Source organism: Aristolochia californica, unplaced genomic scaffold (genome assembly GCF_029961685.1).
Source record: "Aristolochia californica isolate CCGP_79_NKW_82.1479 unplaced genomic scaffold, dmAriCali1.0.hap1 SCAF_16, whole genome shotgun sequence".
NCBI lineage: Eukaryota > Viridiplantae > Streptophyta > Magnoliopsida > Piperales > Aristolochiaceae > Aristolochia > Aristolochia californica.
The window spans coordinates 15,401,223-15,420,324 of NW_027181837.1; the positions used below are offsets into that span (position 1 = coordinate 15,401,223).

The 19,102-nt window shown below is 37.2% G+C and overlaps 1 protein-coding gene across 2 annotated transcripts; it reads right to left on the bottom strand.

Moving 5' to 3' along the window:
- Positions 1-4,804: 4,804 nt before the first annotated feature.
- LOC137953110 (F-box/LRR-repeat protein At4g14096-like) lies at positions 4,805-8,361 on the bottom strand. 2 transcript variants are annotated; one of them, XM_068800337.1, is made up of 5 exons: positions 8,054-8,361; positions 6,185-7,222; positions 5,855-6,022; positions 5,571-5,765; positions 4,805-5,027 (listed from the first exon to the last, which is right to left on the bottom strand). In XM_068800337.1, the coding sequence occupies exons 2-4, from the start codon at positions 7,124-7,126 to the stop codon at positions 5,571-5,573; spliced, it is 1,305 nt and encodes a 434-aa protein (XP_068656438.1). In that variant the 5' UTR covers positions 7,127-7,222; positions 8,054-8,361; the 3' UTR covers positions 4,805-5,027. The 2 variants fall into 2 exon arrangements, with proteins under 2 accessions (XP_068656438.1, XP_068656437.1); XM_068800336.1 differs by lacking the exon at positions 4,805-5,027 and having other exon boundaries at positions 5,491-5,765.
- Between the last annotated feature and the right edge of the window lie 10,741 nt (positions 8,362-19,102).

Below are 19,102 nucleotides of genomic sequence, written 5' to 3' on the forward strand. Positions count from 1 at the left end.
AGAAATTGTTTGAGCCATATCTAGAAAGACAAGATAAACATCAACAACAAGGTAGCAACCATCAAAGACAACAAAGAACGAGACAACAAGTAAACCAACATTGTAAACCAATGAGATATCGTCAACAAGTGAGGTTGGTTTCACCGGGGTCAATAAACCGAGCAAAATAGCAAGTACACCAACATATGAAGGAGTATTAGTAATGCACCATCAAATGATGCAACTTAGCAACAATAAACAGTTATAAAAGCATGGAGGATCGGTTGCTCTGGAGCCAAGAACAAAAAAAACTTATCTTTGTCATACAATTCTTCCATGCCGAATGATTCCTTCATGAATCACGATCCGAGTAAAAACTTTGGAATCCTAAAATCAATGCTCTAATGCCATATTGATTTTCAAGACTCCATAGATTATATATTGGGTAAAGAAGAAAAAAAAAGAAAAAAAAAAGAGTGCACATATTGGGGTGAAAAGAGGAGAAAGAATAGGGTTATGGACTTAGTCCAAACCCTCCCCCTTAAGCTCTATTTATAGACGCTAAAAGTACCAATACTATTATAATACCCTTCACCCTAGTAAAAGTGAATAAGAGACAAAAAAAATAGACTAATTACATCAATGACACTCCAACATATTCATATCTTCCAACACTAAGAATTCGCTTAAATCTTTCATACCACGCTATTTGTGCTTGCGTTAACCCATTTAATGTTTTATGTAATTTGTATACATGGTCAAGCTTACATCTTTAAATCCTTCGGGTTGTTCAACATATAGATATTCTTGTATGTACCCATTTAAAAAATGTGATCTTTACATCCATTTAGCACAACTTGAATTTCATTTGACAATCATAGGCTACGAGGATTGGAATTGCCTCTAGTCTTGCCACGGGTGCATAGGTTTCTTCAAAATTCATACCTTCTTGGTTATATCATTTGACAACTAACCTAGCTTTGTTTCTCACTACTTGATTTTCTTCATTCGCTTTGTTCCTAAAGACCCATTTTGTTGCAATGATTTGTTGATTTTCGGGTCTAGGTACTAGAGTCCAAACTTTGTTTCTTTCAAATTGATTCAATTCTTCTTGCATTGCCATAATCCAAAAGTCATCTTTTTCGGCTTCAGCAAAGCATTTGAGCTCTATTTGAGAAACGAAAACTCTATTTGCCATAGGTTCAAGAGTTGCTCTTCTAGTTGCAATTTTGCCTTTAGTGTCACCAATGATTTGTTCTAGAGGATGATCAGCCATGAACATATAGTTCTTAGGCTCCATAGGTGGTGGTTCTTCTTAGTTATTCGGGTCAATTGGGTTCTCTTAGAAATTTTGGTCTTGAGGTTGAGATCCTAGAGATGAACCTATGGGGTTTCCCTCTTTGTCATCAGAAATTGGAATTGGAGTTGGATTTGGCAAAAAGAATTCGTCAAACTCAACATGAACCGACTCCTCTACTCTCATGGATGTTTTGTTTTAAACTCTTTAAGCTTTGTTATGAGTAGAATAATCCAAGAAAATTCACATATCAACACTAGAGTCAAATTTCCTATGGGAATATTTCTCTAAGTGTTTTAACATGTTTCTAAGGGGAGGTTAGTCCCTCAAATAGACACATGAAGATCAAGTTCATGTCCAACATGAAGATCATGTCAGTCATGTACATGAAGATTATCTTCGCACTTGGTGTTAATGTTGACGACTTCATGTGCACTGGAAAACAGTTTTCAGTGTTAGTGCCCCAACATGAGAAAAACATAAAAAATAAGAGAATCTCTAAACCTTTACAGTACACTTAATTACAACATAATCTTTAAACCCCAAATTAGGTACAACAACCATTATTACTACACGAATAAATTATTTAATGTATAATTAAATATATTAATATATTTATTAATTGAATTAGATATTTTATTATGCATTAATATGGTAATTACATGAGCCAATGAAATACGCACATGATTAATTACAAATAATAAATACATAACGTTATAAATAAAAAATAAAAATAATACATTGAGTTATTAATTTATTAATAACATATGATATACTTTAACCTAAAATGAATAATTTAAGAGAAAAAATTGATCTAATCATAAATTTAACACACTATATATTTGTACATAATATATTTTATGTATTATTAATTAATAATATATTATCACAAAATTTAAAACCATTGGTTTAATTAACTATAGCATCGGATAATTATGCCAAAATAATTTATCAAATATTTATTTTAAAAATATTTTAATTATGACTATTAAATCACTATTTTAATATAGAAACTATAAAATAAATATATTAAATAAATAAAAATAATTATTTTATAAATAAATTTTATAAATAAATGATTTTGATGACAATAGTTTTAAACTATCGTCGTCTTCCTCAGGGGTGAAAAACTATTGTCGTCTTCCTCAGGGGCGAGCCAGTGGGCAACGGCGACAGTGACGGGCCAGTGGGTAACGGCGACGGCAGCGGGCAACACCGATAGAGACGGCGCTCCGACGATACGCAGAGAGGGAGAAGAGAGGGAGGCCGAGAAGCTCTGCAATAGATGCTCGACCTCCCGTGCTCTGCGACGGAGGTCGAGAGGGAGAGGAGAGGGAGGATGGCTGTTAAACTGAAGCCGATGGCTAAAATCAAAGCCGAATGGGGAAATCGATGCCGAATCGAAGTAGAAATTAAGAAATTGAAGCTCTAATGTCAAAATCGAAGAAAACCGAAACTGAAACAGGGAAAATAGCAAGAAATTGGAAGGTCTTTTGGGGGAAAAATAATAGTGTGAGGGAGAAGGGAGTGAGATGCCGAAAGGGAGAAGGGAGTGAGATGCCGAAAGGGAGCAGAGAGGGAGAAGAGATAGAGAGATAAGAGAGAGGGAGACGCGAGTAGGAGGTTCAGAGGGAGAGTGAGTCCGAGAAGGAGAAGGACGCCAGAAGGATGTTCGAGAGGGAGACCGGAGAGGGACGGCGGAGACGAGAGAGGGAGCAGACAGCTCGGGGTTCAGGGAGACAACAGAGGGGCTGCAAGAACGAGAGAGAGAGGTGCGGGAACAAAATGAGGAGAAATTAGTGAGACGGTCTGAGCCAGAGAAAGCCCCGCACGTGAGTCATGTAGATGATTCTCAAAATCGGGCGGAAAACACTTTCCACCGTTTACTCTTGGGACATGAACTCTTGAGTCATGTATGTTCAAGTACATGACATGAATTTCGGCGCTCCCTAACGACATAAGGACATGAACTGCATAATGCGCATAAAGATCATGTCCTAAGTCATGTGTAAGTGATGTGTATGATGATTCTAAACATGTCTATATGTAATTTATATCTTAAAATTTCGACGATCTATAAAGTACTTATGGAATAAAAGTTATAATATTCTCTTACAAAAATTGACTGAGTTTAAATGTTCATTTTTTATGCTTGAACTCGAGCCTTTCCGTTGTCTTCTTCGTTGTGGATGCTTCTTCAATAGATGTTCTTCAATTGTACTTGAGGTCTTTATTTTGGCTTTGAAGCTTTAGACCTTGAGATACTCTTAAAGGTGAAGCATACAAAAAACTAGATTTACAAGTTATTAACTCAATTAAGTTTTGTTATCATCAAAAACAATGTAGGAGTTAACCTATAGTCAACAGTTTTATCTTGCAAGATAGCAAGTTGTATTTCTTTTTACCCCAATACAATTTGAGGGAAAATATTAAGAGAGGAATTAAATTAATTTTAAATTTTAATTCAAAATTAAATTATGTAATAATTTAGGAAATTAATGACAAATCAATCAAATGATTTCCTAAAATCAAGAGAAAATCTTGATTGATTTGTCATGATTTCCTAAAATAAGGAGAAAATCTTAATTGATTTTGATTTCTTAAATTAAGAAAATTTGAATCCTTAATTAAGGAATCAAATAATCCTTGATTAACCTCTCTCTTTTTATCTGTTGAATAGGCTCCTAGGGTTGAACCACGTAAAGTTGGTTTGTACATTTGTTCCATTTATCTTCAATTTCATTTTCACATAAAAATTTCTCAATATTTTCTGATGTAACCCATAATTCAAACATTGAGGTAAACTGTTATTAGATCTTAACAAAAAAGGAGGGCGCAACGATTAACCACTTGCATACAAAAAATAGGAGGGAACGATGGCCTAACCCTTTTCTTTATTTGATTTATAAAACCTATAAATTCTTTTATATATTTAAATTTTTATAATTTATTTAATATATTTTTTTATATTTTTATATGTTGATGTAAAAACAATGATTAACATATAACTTTCTTTTTTTTAATTTATAAAACCTATAAATTCTATTTTACCCTAATTTTAGGATTCCATCAATCAATTTAAGATTTAACTGCACTTTGAATTATCCACATTTTAAAAAATCATATAAGAAGGTCATATTTGAAAATTATCTTATTTTTAAATTTATTTTATTCTCATTTAAATTAACATTAAATTTATTTTAGAAGTTTAGGATATTATTAATAATTATTTATTATTAATTGCAGTCTTTCAAAATAAAAAAGTTCAAAATCTAAAAATATTTACAGTAAAATCTAATACACCAGCAAGAGTAACCACTCTTCTGAAGTCACAGTTATACTGAATATTAATAACCTTTCCAATTCCTGAAACGACATAAACTCATAAGATTTCAGTCACCCTATCTGTAATTTCTACTATTAAAAGGAATAAAACCTTATTTAACTTATCCCTTTCAGTTTCAAATGATCTCTGCGTTGATGCATCTATATTTTTCAAAAAAAAAAAAATTATTACCCTCAGTCGTCGGTGAAAATACTTAACTCACCGGCGTTTCAAACCTCTCTTTCTTTTCTTTTCTTTCTTTCCTCACTGAAAAATACCCAACCCTATTGTAAATTCACATTCTTGAGGGTAGGTAGACAAAATGATAGAATTTAAAATGAACCACACTACACTTAGCATCTTAACATTATCCAGTAGAGTCTGAAAGCTCGACTCCATTGGAAGCAAGGATACTGAGGCACTCTGCTGAATAAACAAGATAAGGAAAAGGGCAGGTAGAGTTAGATGCAAAGGAGTTTGAACCTTGAATGTTATCTGACTTGGTCAACAAAAAAAAGAAGCTAATTTGAATAGAAAACAAGATTAACAGAACAGAGGAAAGAGATTCAAGGATGCTGATGGAAATCGAAGAGGCATGTATAATTTTGAGAATGTGGACAATGGGGGGATAACAACTGCACAGTAACACTGAACAGAGTCATAAGAATAATGACAGCAGAAGAGAATTTGAGCAGATGAGCTTATTCCATTAGAGCTGGACTCAACCCATATGCCTCATAAAATAATGCCAATCAATGGTTCTGAGCAGAGAATTCACTTTGCAAAACCAAGCGTTGAGTCATGAAATATTCTACTGAAATAAAAATAACACAATTTTAGATATATTATGACATTTAGGGAACCGACTATAGAAAGCAACCGAGCAAATGGCAAAACAAAAATTGAAACATGTTTGTGAATCATAATCAGTACAAGGTGCTAATATCAAATAGGCAGACTGGATTTTACCTAGTAAGCAAGATACCAAGGCTTTATAATCATTTGTTTCAGCACCGGTGAATGATAACGCAACAACTTCTCCCACTTTGTTTCCCTGTCTTTTAGGTTGAAGTATATGATCTCAACTTCCGTGAGATGGCCCATCCTGAACCTTGGAGGATATTCTAATGGTTCACATTGTGTTCTATCATGAGATATGCTCGACTACAGAATAAGCACAACAAATAAGTCTGAGTTAAATAGAAGTCAGACAAAAATTCTATCAACATAAAACTTAATTAACTCAATAATACCTGAAATTTGATAACCAACTTTTCAAGGTTGGGACAGCTCTGGAGCAAATATATCACAGATCTTACATAGACTTCACAAACACAGCGATCAAGCCATATTTTCAAGTACTTCAGATTGGCAAATGGAGTTTCTAAACAAGTGTGTACATCTTTCGCAAGCCTGAGCAACTGAAAAAACACAAAAATGAAAATTTAGAAGGGGAGAGTTGATCAATCAACAATTTTTGGAGATAAACAAATCATTTAGCTGTCAGGTTTTGAAGAAAACATATCAGTAAAGAAAGTAACCCAAAAGAAACAAGAATGAGTGAGCAAGTATGTGGCTGGTACCTGGAAGAAGGAACAACGCAAGGTAAGTTTTTTGACACAAGAAATGCCTCTAATCAGTTTACTCAAACGCAAATCACTAGCATCATCCCCATCATCTTTACAGCAGTAAAACTCTGCATCTGCTAGAGATAAACATCTACTAAAAATGAAAGTCTTCGGTACAAGAGAGAACGAATACTTAAATGATACCAGACATGGTGCAGAAACCTTGATTTCACAATTACTCAGGTTGAAGACGTCCACGGTGAGAATCCTTAAGGATGGAGCAGAAATATTGAGTGTTGACATACCATTGAACCGGATATCTGACAGTAACAAGGTCTCAAGAACAGGACAGTTTGAAAAGAAATCTAGGGGGATGCCGTCAGGAAGAAAGCCCACGGATATGAGTTCCATATTTCTCAGTCGACCAAAACCCTGCGGGAGTTGAAGAATAAATGCGCAATCCAGACATAATCTTAGTATTTCTAGTGTTTTGCTGGAAGGAAGCTCGAATATGCTTTCTGCGGGATAGAGAAAAAGATCAAGCACTTCTGTTTTTAGGTTTATAGCCACTTCAATCCATGTTTTCAAGTGATGAACAATTAAATCATCAGAGTCAAGGTCATCGCCACTATCATAGTATGAGAAAGAGAAATTTTTAAGATCTGATCCATCCCTCAGCATCAAAGCCTGATCAACAAAATCCACAATCTCTTGAGGTGTCCTGTTATGTCTGTTTCCATCCACTAAGACACTCAAATTGAATGAGGGGACGGACTTCCACAGGTACCTCCACCGTCTAGATACTAGACTTGTACGAATGGAATCCTTTGTTGGTAAGAAAGAGAGGATATGGAGAAGTATTCCTTCAGGTAAATTAGTGATTCTATCCTTGCCCAAGTAAGGAATCACGTCTTGTTCCCTTTCCATTTTCTCTAATAGATCAAAGCTTGCGGTCATGCATACAAGATCTCATGTTATCCTCTAATTTAAGCTTACAGCTTGACCTATGGATTACCCTGTAGGATTAATTTTCTCAAGCCACAGAATCCAGTGCTGTTACATCAAAGGAACATATTCTTTAGACAACAAACAAAGTGAGAACTATTTCACAGCTTCAAAACTTAAGCAGTTATATGAAGGAAAACACTATTACTGGTCACAATTTGACAATAAAACAAATAGGAAGCTGGCAAGCAGCACCAAAGACATTCTTTCTTCGATTTAAACAAGAGTAGTTTGTTCTTGAACAAGTATACAAGGTACATTGTTATTTTCGTGGAATCAGATAGGAGACAAATACAGATAAAGCTGAATTGATTATATGATTGTTGTACACGTCTACTAGGAAAACTCTTAGGTAAAGCTCTTGATGTTCTAGGTTGCAAAACCACTTTATCCATTCCAAATATAGGATGCTACCTTAACTTACCAACTTGGTTAATTTCATGTTGACTTTATGTGAATGAAAAGTTTTCCATTTTAGAGATTTGCAGGGTAGAACCTTTCCACTACTCCATAACAAAAAAAATGGACGTGACTCACGGGAAATGCATCATTCCCATTCTTCAGCATAGGAGAAACTATCGAAGGAAACTAAAGCCTGCCCATGTCCCAGTATTAAGAGGTGGGACAGGAACAGGGTACGATATTGGATAATCGTCCAAGGAAAGGAAGAGCGATCCCCAGGCAGGTGACCAATGCCGAGGGACTTCCTCTCTCAACAGCGACATACTGTCTCTAGAAAAAATAAAACAGAGAGAAGCCGGGAGGTTTCCGGCCGTATCCACAACAGTTTAATCCAAATAAACAACTGAGGTAAATTTGGCGGAAAATGGGAATTGATTAAATTTCATCCTCGCCACTACAGGAGGGAAGGAGACAGACCTGCGGGCCGTAAAGGGAAGTTGCCGGGTCCAGCAGAATCAGACGAAGACAGAACGACCCCCTAAAGAATGAGAGTAGAGTTGACGGTCAAAAAGTTCCACCCCTCTTTCTTGCGCCTGTGAATCCCTTCATTGACGAGGGAACTAGGGAAGAATGTATCGGTTGACGGATGGAGGTGGGTAAGTCTGCTCGAAAAGAAAGTATTAAGCAGTGGGGGGAAGGAGGAAGATATGTAGCATCATTACTCGCCTTAGATGACGGTCCAGCGAAACCCATAGTCTTGAGTCAGGCACTGGGACAGACAAGTACAATGTTTCAGGCTGAACGGGTCTCTTAATATTAAAACCCTCCTGATTAATCGAGATCGAAACGACACTTCAGGGTAAAGGACAGAAGGAGAAGATCCTCAAGAGTTAGATGAAAGGGAAGGTGACATTCTCTAGAGGCGGGAGTGGACAGAGGTCCATCCCCCTTCTCCACAAAGACAGGTAGACACCTCTTTCCGCGATTTACAACATTAAATTGAGATTGTATGTACCCAAAAATGGTATAGAGCGGAATGGTTGAATCCAATCACAGGGCCAATATATGGATTATGGTCAATATTTTTTCTCATTTATATCTTTTAATTTCTTCGTGGTCCAAATCTATTTCAATTTTTATGATAAAATGAAAGAAGATATAAAGATTTCATTACAAAAATGCATCGTTGGTATTAATATAGAGTTACATGAAACATAAGTTACACTAAATGTTCAAATAGAGATAAACATGTTTTCATTTCCTTTATGAAACGGTAATCTTAGAGTTTTTTTCTATATCCGTTTGCAAAAAAATTTCCGCAACCTTATCTACACATAGCGAATAGAGGTAAACAAACTATCTGTTAGAAGATGGGCTCAAGCCTACACGTCCAAGAGGTGGCATCTTGGTAAATAAGAAGATTTCTCATTAAGATGGCATGGAGATGTAATTAGTTCATGAGATACATGTTTATTTATGTCTTTTCTCTTGTAAAGATTGTAGTCCTAAGGGTATTGTAATCATTGTAACAGACTCTCTAAAACTATAAATAAAGGCCCTTGGCTAAGAGATAGAGCATTAAGTCCTCTCCTATCTTCTCAAAATCATCCAAGGTCTCCTCTCCCTTCTCTTGGCAGTCGAGCTCTAAACTCTCTCTCATTTATCTCATCTTTCCTTCTTCCTCATCTTCTTATCTTCCTCCTTTGCTCGAGATTAAAATGATAGAGTCCTAAATTCTACACTATCCAAATCACAAACCTCAAACATTTGCCCAAAGAGTACCTAAGTCCATTGAAAATAATGTGGCTTCTTTAGAGAATTAACCAAGGTTGTAACTCTTTGCGCTGAAAAATGATTTGTACTCCATTAAATTAGCAATACTCGAAGATAATTTGGAGCTGACGCTTAGAGAATTCCTTCATCTCTTCCCTATATCCCATCTTTCGTTTCTGGTTTCTCATACCCACCTTTTTTCAACCACCCATTCAAGGATACCAATGCTTTATAATCATTTTGTCCAAGAATTGTGACCAATTATGCAACAAAGTCTCCCACTTTATTTCCCTGTCAGCTTGATGCATGTATAAGACCTTACATCCCTTGTGTTAGACTTGATGTCTAATAATAATAAAATAAACATCATAGAAATAGATATTAAATCTTTCATAATTCCATTATCATGAAAGCCATACATATATCATAAAATTGAAATAAGAAGAATAAAGAGTGCGTACCTTTCATCTTGAAGAATATAAATAGAACTTGAAGTGCACACGATAACCTTTGATAATTCGTTTACAAGTGATAAGCTTGCTCCCGTTCAACCAAACTGGGTGTGCAAATAGTCTTAGCCTCACTTGTAAGACCATGGAGGAATTTATAGATTTCCAAAGGGTGTAGCACTAATGACTATTCATAAGGATACATCCCCTTAGGAGAGATACATCCCCTCAAGAGAGATACATCTCCTTATGCCCAAGGGATGTGTCCAGTCAATGCACCCAATGAATCTACCTCTACAGGGGGATGTGCTGGCCATTATTCCCTGTACTAAACATTCAATGACAAAATATCTAGAAGTGGGCCCCATGCCTCTAATATCATGGTAATTTTATTTTATAAATAATATATTTGAAACCATAATTCCAATACCTTGAGATGCCTCTGATTTGGAACTCGTTCTATCACGACTTCAACATAAATAGGAGCAAATAAAACCAAGTCAACTACTAGTTAAATAATAATTTTGCCTCGGTTCTTCAAAAGCCCACTCGTGTCACATAAGTTGGATCAGGTCACCTTGAGTTTTGAGCTTGATTTAAGGGGAAACTCATGGAGAATAAAAGGGGCAAGTCTGACCCCAACCAAGTTGAGCCACCGGTTAACTCACTTTGTTGAAAAACCATGTGAAAAATGAAGGATTTATTATGCTGATAAAGTGTGATAAAAAAAAAGTTTTATGTATATTAACCATCATAGATGAAAAGTTTTACTTAGGATGTTGTAAGTAAGGGTGGCATTGAGTCGAGCCAAGTTGAGTCCGAACCTGCTTATGTTCAAGCCGAGCTTGATTTAAATATTTCGAACTCGAGCTCGAGCCTAAAATTGTTATCGATCTTGAGCTTAATAATTTTAACTGAGTTCGAGCCGAGCTCGAGCTTCAACATACATTTAAAATTTTTCAAAAAATACATGTTAAATAAATTGTATATAAAATTATGCATACATTTGACATAAACTTTGGAATAACCTCTACTTACAATTGGGCATAAGGGTGGCATCAAATCCAGCTGAGTCCAAATCTTGTTCAAGCCAAGCTTGATTTAAATATTTTGAACTCGAGCTCGAGCCGAGCCTAGCCTCGAACCTAAAATTGTAATCGAACTCGAGCCTAATAATTTTAACTGAGTTCAAGCTCGAGCTCTACCCGAGTTCGAGTTTAACCTACATTTAATACTCTATATAAAAAATATGTCAAATAAATTATATATAAAATTATGCATTCATTTTAAAAAACAATGATAGGGGAGGTTCATGATTGAATTTCAATAATGGATTAAAACACACCAATATTAATTTTTTTTACTCTAAATGTTGTTTAGTTTGTTTTGTAATTTTTGAATCTGGCCATAAATTTACTGTGGCCTCCTTAGTACCCCTAGTTGAAACTTATATTCTAGTTTTTCCTATGATACATATTTCCAAAAAAAAATTTAAATAAAATCCTATTACTATTAGTGACTTATTTGGAAAATTACAAGAAATATTTTAAAATTTTCTTAGGAAAGTTAAATGGACCTCTTATTGCCTCTTCTAGGTAAATAAATAAAAATTAATAATTAATCTAATATATTACTATACTTATCGATAAATTTTTAATCAAATAAAATGTCAAACACAAAATTACCTCATGCTAAAAGTATTACAGCTTTAGCTGTCAAATACTTATTCAAAAAATTTCTATACAGTTTTCTAGACCATCTTGGCAGGAAAATCTTACTTAGAAAATTATATTTTTTTTAATATGAATTTTCAATTAGAAAAATGTTTACAAAAAACATGAGACACTAATAGTCCCTAGAAACTTATTTCTACTAAAATGTATTTTCAATTTCTTTAAGAGCCATGAGGAAGGAGAGTTTAAGGATTTTTTTTTTGTTACTTTATGATCTCGCACTTGCGAAATCATCTTCGCGCGCGGGGGGTGGTGGAGAAATTATTTCTCCCCTGAACTTAGGTATTCCGCCGAGACGACGTGGATGAAGGGAGTTACGGCGCTGGTGTCATCGGGGATGACGACTGCGACGGAGGCGGCAGCGACAAAAACAGATGCGAAGGCGAGGGAAGGAAGAATTCGAACGGCCGGAGACAGAGGCGGCCGACGAGCAGCTGTCTATGGCGACAGAGGCAGTAACAACAGCGAACAAGAGGGGCTCGACGGTGACGAGGGGAGAAAGGATTCCTTCCCCCCCCCCCCCCCCCCCCCCCCCCCCTCTCACTCTCACTCCCGCTCCCGCTCCCGACTCAACTCGTTAATGAGCCGTTCGCGAGTCGTTGAGCTCGGCTTGTTAATTTAAATAAGCCGATTCCGGATCTCGAGCTTGAGAGATCGGCTCGGTTCGAAGCCACCCCTAGTTGTAAGTGCATGACTCTCACAACAAGAAGTCTCATAAAACCAGAATTATTATGGTGGAGTCTTACAGGAGTCTCATAAGAGGAGGTCTCTTAAAAAAGTTTCAGTTAAATATGTTTTAGTTATGTTAGTCTTCTATTTATGTTCAGTTGTACAATTGTTCTAGGACTTATTTTTTAGTGTTTAACTTTGGGTGTATTTGGGACAAGGACAGTTTAATTGTAATTAGATTCTACTTGTTTCCTCTATTATAAATACAAGCCCATGTACTCAAACTACTACAAGTTAGTGAAGCATTTTTTTTTCATAAATTCAACATGGTATAAGAGTGGGTTCTATGAGTTGACTCAGTCAACCCATAGAGATAATGTAATTATTTTTTGATCTATCTCTCTTTAGTCGTTTAGGTTTGTATTCTATCTTTTTTTTTTCCAGTCCCAATACCCATTATTTTCTTGGTGCTTGTGTTAATGTAAATATGTATATGTACAGGGGCATATGTGTCTTTTTCTTTGGTCCAAGGGCATACTTGTAAATTCTGGTCCAAGGGCATACTTGTAATTTCTGCCTTCCTCTTCCTTTTCGAATAGGGTTTCTAAAACCCGACGGAAACTGTAAATTGGGTGTGAGAGTTTTGAATATACTGAAAAACCTCTCTGAAATCAGAGAGATTTACATGGTATCAGAGCAGGAAATCACGCGATTTCGCTTCGATTTTTCAGTCTAAGGTGGTTTGGTTGCTCTCGCACTCGAAATTTTTTTTTATTTGCTCGGTTTGTGCTCGTTCTGTTTGTCTGATACTGTCGCGCCGATCGTCTACTCCTCGCCCGGTGATCCCTGGTGCTTAAAGACCTCTCGCCACCCCGAACACGCCCTATCGTGGGTTGAATCCTCGTTTCGGCGCCCTCAAAGGTTGGTTCCTCTCCATTTCTCGGATATTTACAGCTTGTTTGCTCTGTCTCATCGACCTTTGGTATTCACCTGTGCGATTTCTGTCCGTGGAAGGCATTACGAACTCGTGGAATTCTAAAAAATTTCTGCAGTAGGCTTAACATTGAAATTGGTTGATTTTGGGGTCTTAGAGTGGGTTTCGGACATACCTCTATTGGTGGTGCTTGAAGTCCTAGTAATATTAATTTTGAGAAACTGTGATATAGATTTGTGTTTGTGAGGGAAGGTGCTTATAGTGGCTGGGCTGAGAGCTGGTTTCAGTTTGGAATTACCTATATATGGATTCAATTAGTCAGGATATGAAGGTCATTTCTGTCCGGTTAAATGGGAGTAATTACTCACTCTGGAAGTTTGTGATGCGAAATTTTCTAATTGGAAAAGACCTCTGGGATTACATTGATGGAAGTATTACTGCTCCAGAACCTACATCCAATGACTTCATCAAAGAAAATAAGAAGTGGTTGACTGATAATGCAAAGATCATCACTTGGATCAACAACTCAGTGGATCAGTCTATCAGTTTGCAACTGTTGAAGTATGAGACTGCAAAAGAAATATGGGACTATTTGGAAGCTCTGTATGAACAGACAAACTTTGCCAAAAGGTATCAAATTGAGACAGGACTTCGGTCTGCTAAGCAAGGTGATCGTACAATTCAAGAATTTTACTCGTTTATGACTCCTCTGTGGGATCAACTATATATGATGGATCCACCCTCCTTTCAAAAGTTCCCTGAATATACCCGAGCATGTGATGATCGCAAGTTTATCGACTTTCTTATGGCTCTTCGCAATGATTTTGAACTGATACGAGGATCTATGATCCATAGAGCTCCGCTACCCACCTTGTCTGCAGCTGTATCTGAATTGTTGGCTGAAGAAACACGATTGAGGTCTTTAGGTGGGATTTCTTCCAGTAAGACATCATCACCAGATATGTCACACGTACTGGTCTCTGGAACGCACTCTCATACTCAGTCATCAGGGGGCATACTTGGTTCTGGAACACACTTTCATACTCATCAATCATCAGGGAAGCCAAAAGTGCCAATTCCACAAGATGAATGTTCCTACTGTCATGGTAAAGGTCATTGGAAACACCAGTGTCCCTCACTGCAAAGCAACAATAAAATTCAACGCAATATCAAACCTTCACAACATCATGCCTCTAGTCGTCACAATCTAGGCCATTTCAAATCTGCACCACATCATGCCTTCAGTCGTCCACCTCCGCATAAAGGTTTTCGTCCATCTGCTGCCATTGGATCTTTGGATAGTTCAGATGCATCTTCTGCCCCAGCTCCCACCAGCAGTGATTCTACGTCTGACCTCTCATCATTAGCTGCCGAGCTCACTCGCATTCTTGGCAAGTCGTCTGCTCTCAGTACTCAATTTGCATCTCATATAGGTATGTCTTGTTTGGCTGGCTCCAGTGACACTCATAAATGGATCTTAGATTCTGGAGCCACATACCATATGACACCCCACTTGTCTCTTTTACATGATTGTGTTAAGCCTTCTCACCCAGTTAACATCCAAGCGGCTAATGGCTCTCCCATGCCACTAGCCTCGGTTGGAACTGTCACTCACCCTACTTGGTCTTTATCTAATGTTTTCTATGTTCCCCATCTAGCTGTTAACCTTCTTTCAATTGGCAAACTTACTGATTTGGGTCTCACCATTACCTTTGCTTCTGATCATTGTCTTATACAGGATCGCCAGTCCGGGCGGCAGATTGGGATAGGCCATAGAGAAGGTGGTCTTTACTTGCTTGATGATTTAAAATTGCTAGTATCTTTGCAGGTGTCTAGTTTTTCAATTCAATCCATGTTGCAAGATTTACTTTTTGTAGATAACTCTTTTTACTTATGGCATACTCGTTTAGGACATGTCTCTGCTTCTCGTTTACAGTTTATGATCAAACACAATATGTTAGACTCTACTATTAAATCTTCCCCTCTTCGTAATTGTGTTGGTTGTAATCTTGGCAAACAATGTCATTTACCCTTTACATTGAGTCACTCAGTTACCTCCTCTCCCTTTTATCTTGTTCACTCTGATGTTTGGGGGCCCGCACCTGTATCCACAAAAGGTGGGGCTTGCTATTATGCATTGCTTGTCGATGATTTTACTCGTTTTTCTTGGATATTTCTTATGCATAGGAAATCAGACTTCTATTCTATTTATGTTCAATTTTGTGCTATGGTGCGAACCCATTTTTCCACTCACATAAAATTTTTTCGCTCTGATTCAGGTGGTGAATATATGTTATCTTTATTGAATGATTTTCTGAAGTCTGAGGGCACTATTCATCAGTTGTCTTGTCCTTACACACCTCAACAGAATAGTGTTGCAGAACATAAACATCGTCATCTTATTGAAACTGCTCGCTCTTTACTGCTCCATGCCTCTGTCCCTTCTGAATTTTGGGGGGAAGCCCTTCATACTGCCACTTATTTGATAAATCGCATTCCGTCATTTGTTTCTGGCAGTATCTCTCCTTTTGAACGGTTGTATGGTGTTCGTCCTACCTATGATCACTTGCGAGTTTTTGGTTGTGCCTGCTTTGTTTTATTACCCCCTTCCTATCGCACTAAATTGTCTGCCAAATCTGCATTGTGTGTGTTTCTAGGTTATGGTTTTGGTCAAAAAGGATACCGATGTTATCATCCTGAGTCTGGTAGACTTTTTGTTTCTCGCAATGTTAAGTTTTTGGAACAGTTCTGTTACTTTCGGATTCCGTTGTCTACTCCTGATTTGCATAATACAGAATTGTTACACATTGATCCATTTGTGCCTGATGAGCCCCATGATGACCAGTTACTCATTCACCATCCGTCCACTGACTCACCCCTCCATCCGGAGGTCTCCTCTACTATGCCTTCACAACAGTCACATGCAGGTACTGACTTACCTTCTCCTATGGCGCCTCTCCCTCTCGACTCTCTGGACTCTGGTGATCCGCATCTTGCCACCCCTCGAGTTTCCACTCGTGTTCGCCGTCCCCCTCAGAGGTATAGTCCCTCTTCCTATGTGCTCTCTTCACCCTATCTAACCTTTTTGTCTAAGATTCATTCTTTTGTTGAGCCTAAGTCATACAAGGAAGCTGTATCCGATGCAAATTGGCGACAAGCTATTAATGATGAGCTCACAGCCCTGCACCAAACAGGTACCTGGGAGTTGGTTCAACTTCGTCCCGGTAAGCATGCTATTGGTTGTAAATGGATTTTCAAAATCAAAACTCAATCTGATGGTACACTTGAGCGCTACAAAGCTCGGTTAGTTGCAAAAGGGTTCTCCCAAACAGAAGGACTTGATTATGATGAGACTTTTGCTCCAGTTGCTCAAATGAAGACTATTCGCACCTTGATTTCTATTGCAGCAGTTCAAAAATGGCATCTTCATCAAATGGATGTTAAAAATGCTTTCTTAAATGGCAATTTGACCGAGGAGGTATATATGCGGCCACCACCAGGTCTTCCTCATCCTACTGGTTATGTTTGCCGCCTTCGACGGGCTTTATATGGTCTCAAACAAGCTCCCCGTGCTTGGTTTGCGAAGTTCAGTTCCTCCTTGATCCGGCTTGGCTTTGTTGCTTCCAACTATGATTCTGCCATGTTCATTCGTAAAACTGTTATGGGACATATTGTGGTCCTTCTCTATGTTGATGATATGATTGTGACTGGTGATGATGAAGCTGGCATTGCCAACCTTAAACGACACCTTCACTCTCTCTTTGAAATGAAGGATCTTGGGTATTTACGGTATTTTTTGGGTATTGAGGTTGCCTATTCTCCTGAAGGTTATATTTTGTCTCAATCCAAATACATCTCTGAAGTGATCGGTCAAGCAGGATTGACAGATGATCGGGTTGTGGATTCTCCCATTGAACTCAATCATCGCCTTAGCCCTACAGATGGTGACTTGTTGTCAGATGTTACCCGATACAGAGAGGTAGTTGGGTCCCTAGTTTACTTGACGGTAACCCGTCCTGATATTACCTATGCTGTTCATGTGGTTAGTCAGTTTGCCTCCGCCCCCCGTACCACTCATTGGACAGCAGTTCTCCGTATCTTACGCTACTTACGTGGCACTGTGCATCATGGCTTACTTATGTCTTCCACCTCTGATTTGGTTCTCTCTGGTTATTCTGATGCTGATTGAGCTGGTGATCCGACAGATCGCAAATCTACTACTGGGTATTGTATCTTTCTTGGGAATTCTTTGGTGGCTTGGAAAAGTAAGAAACAATCTGTAGTCTCTCGCTCTTCTGCCGAGGCAGAATATCGAGCTATGGCCACCACTGCTATTGAGTTAATTTGGTTTCGCCGCTTACTTGAAGAACTTGGCTTTCCTCAACTGTCTGCTACCCCTATGTTTTGTGATAATCAAAGTGTCATTCAGATTGCCAAGAATCCGGTTTTTCATGAGCGTACGAAACATATTGAGATTGATTGTCACTTTGTGCGGCATCACTACTTACAAGGCTCTCTCACCTTGCCCCATGTTTCCTCCACCTCTCAACTTGCGGACGTCTTCACCAAATCGCATCCAGTTGCTCGTTTTCATCATCTCATAGGCAAACTTATGTTACTTGCCCCTTCATAAGTTTGAGGGGGGGTGTTAATGTAAATATGTATATGTACAGGGGCATATGTGTCTTTTTCTTTGGTCCAAGGGCATACTTGTAATTTCTGCCTTCCTCTTCCTTTTCGAATAGGGTTTCTAAAACCCGACGGAAACTGTAAATTGGGTGTGAGAGTTTTGAATATACTGAAAAACCTCTCTGAAATCAGAGAGATTTACAGCTCGCACCTCCATACTTAACTTTTCATATTTCAAATTATATATTTACGGCAAGATCTTCGAGTCTACTTTTCAACACAAAAATAATTTTGGAAATCTGATTTTCCTACAAGGAGAAATAAATATTTTAAGTAGCAAATGTCAAACTACAAAAGAGGTTTAAACAATAGTAGAAACCTTTAACTTTTGAGCCATTTTATACCATCAAGAATGAGACTTTATAAGGAGAATTATTTATAAAAAGAATAAATATTTGTATATCTATTTTGGTACCTATCAAACCAATTCTCAATTTGAGTTTTTTGGAGGGAGATATCGATATCGAAAAAGTCAATGGTCATGTTGGCCCAAGAAGAAAGAGTATTCAGTTCGGCCAGATTAAAGAGTTAAAATTTTAGTAGATTCATTCCCTTTAAAAAAGTATATTTTTTGAATAAAAGTTACACTTAGATGAAAGTTATCAAAGTCCAATTTCTGGTGGAGAAAATTTCATGTCAATCTGATCTATATTTAAAGAGATATTCGCATAGGAGTCAGCAAAAGTCAAGCTAAATTACAAACAAAAATAAGAGGTCATAAAAGATTCATGAACTAATATTTTTATGTAAAATCAAGTAGCAATTTAAATCTCTTTGAGTCTAGTTTCTTGAACAACAAATTGTTTATGATTCTGAGCTATATTTTTATATATATCGCGATATTAGAAGTACATTTTTCCTATTATCTCTCCATGCATTGGTATAAATTGAATTTTCTTTTCCCCTAGATTCCTAGTTTTTTAGCCACATTTCTCTTCTAATCAGAGACTTTTGGTCAGACTTAATCATTTCATGATGTGCTCATTTAATGTATACAATATCTAGCTTCAATATTGTTTTCAAGTTTTACGTTTATGTTACTTGGTTGTGTATCTTCCGCATAGTTAACTCCAAAAAACTTTAGTCACACAAAAAAAAAAGTTATACTTAGATATTGCCATAATTTTTTGTTCTATATTTCAATGTGTTTTCCCTTATGAATCTTTAGGAGATGAGGCACTTAGAACCAATTTGTGTGTTGCTATTGTCACTGCTATGCATCATCACAGAAATATGTTGAACACATTTTGCAAGTAAGAACATAATGCAGATTAGGTCA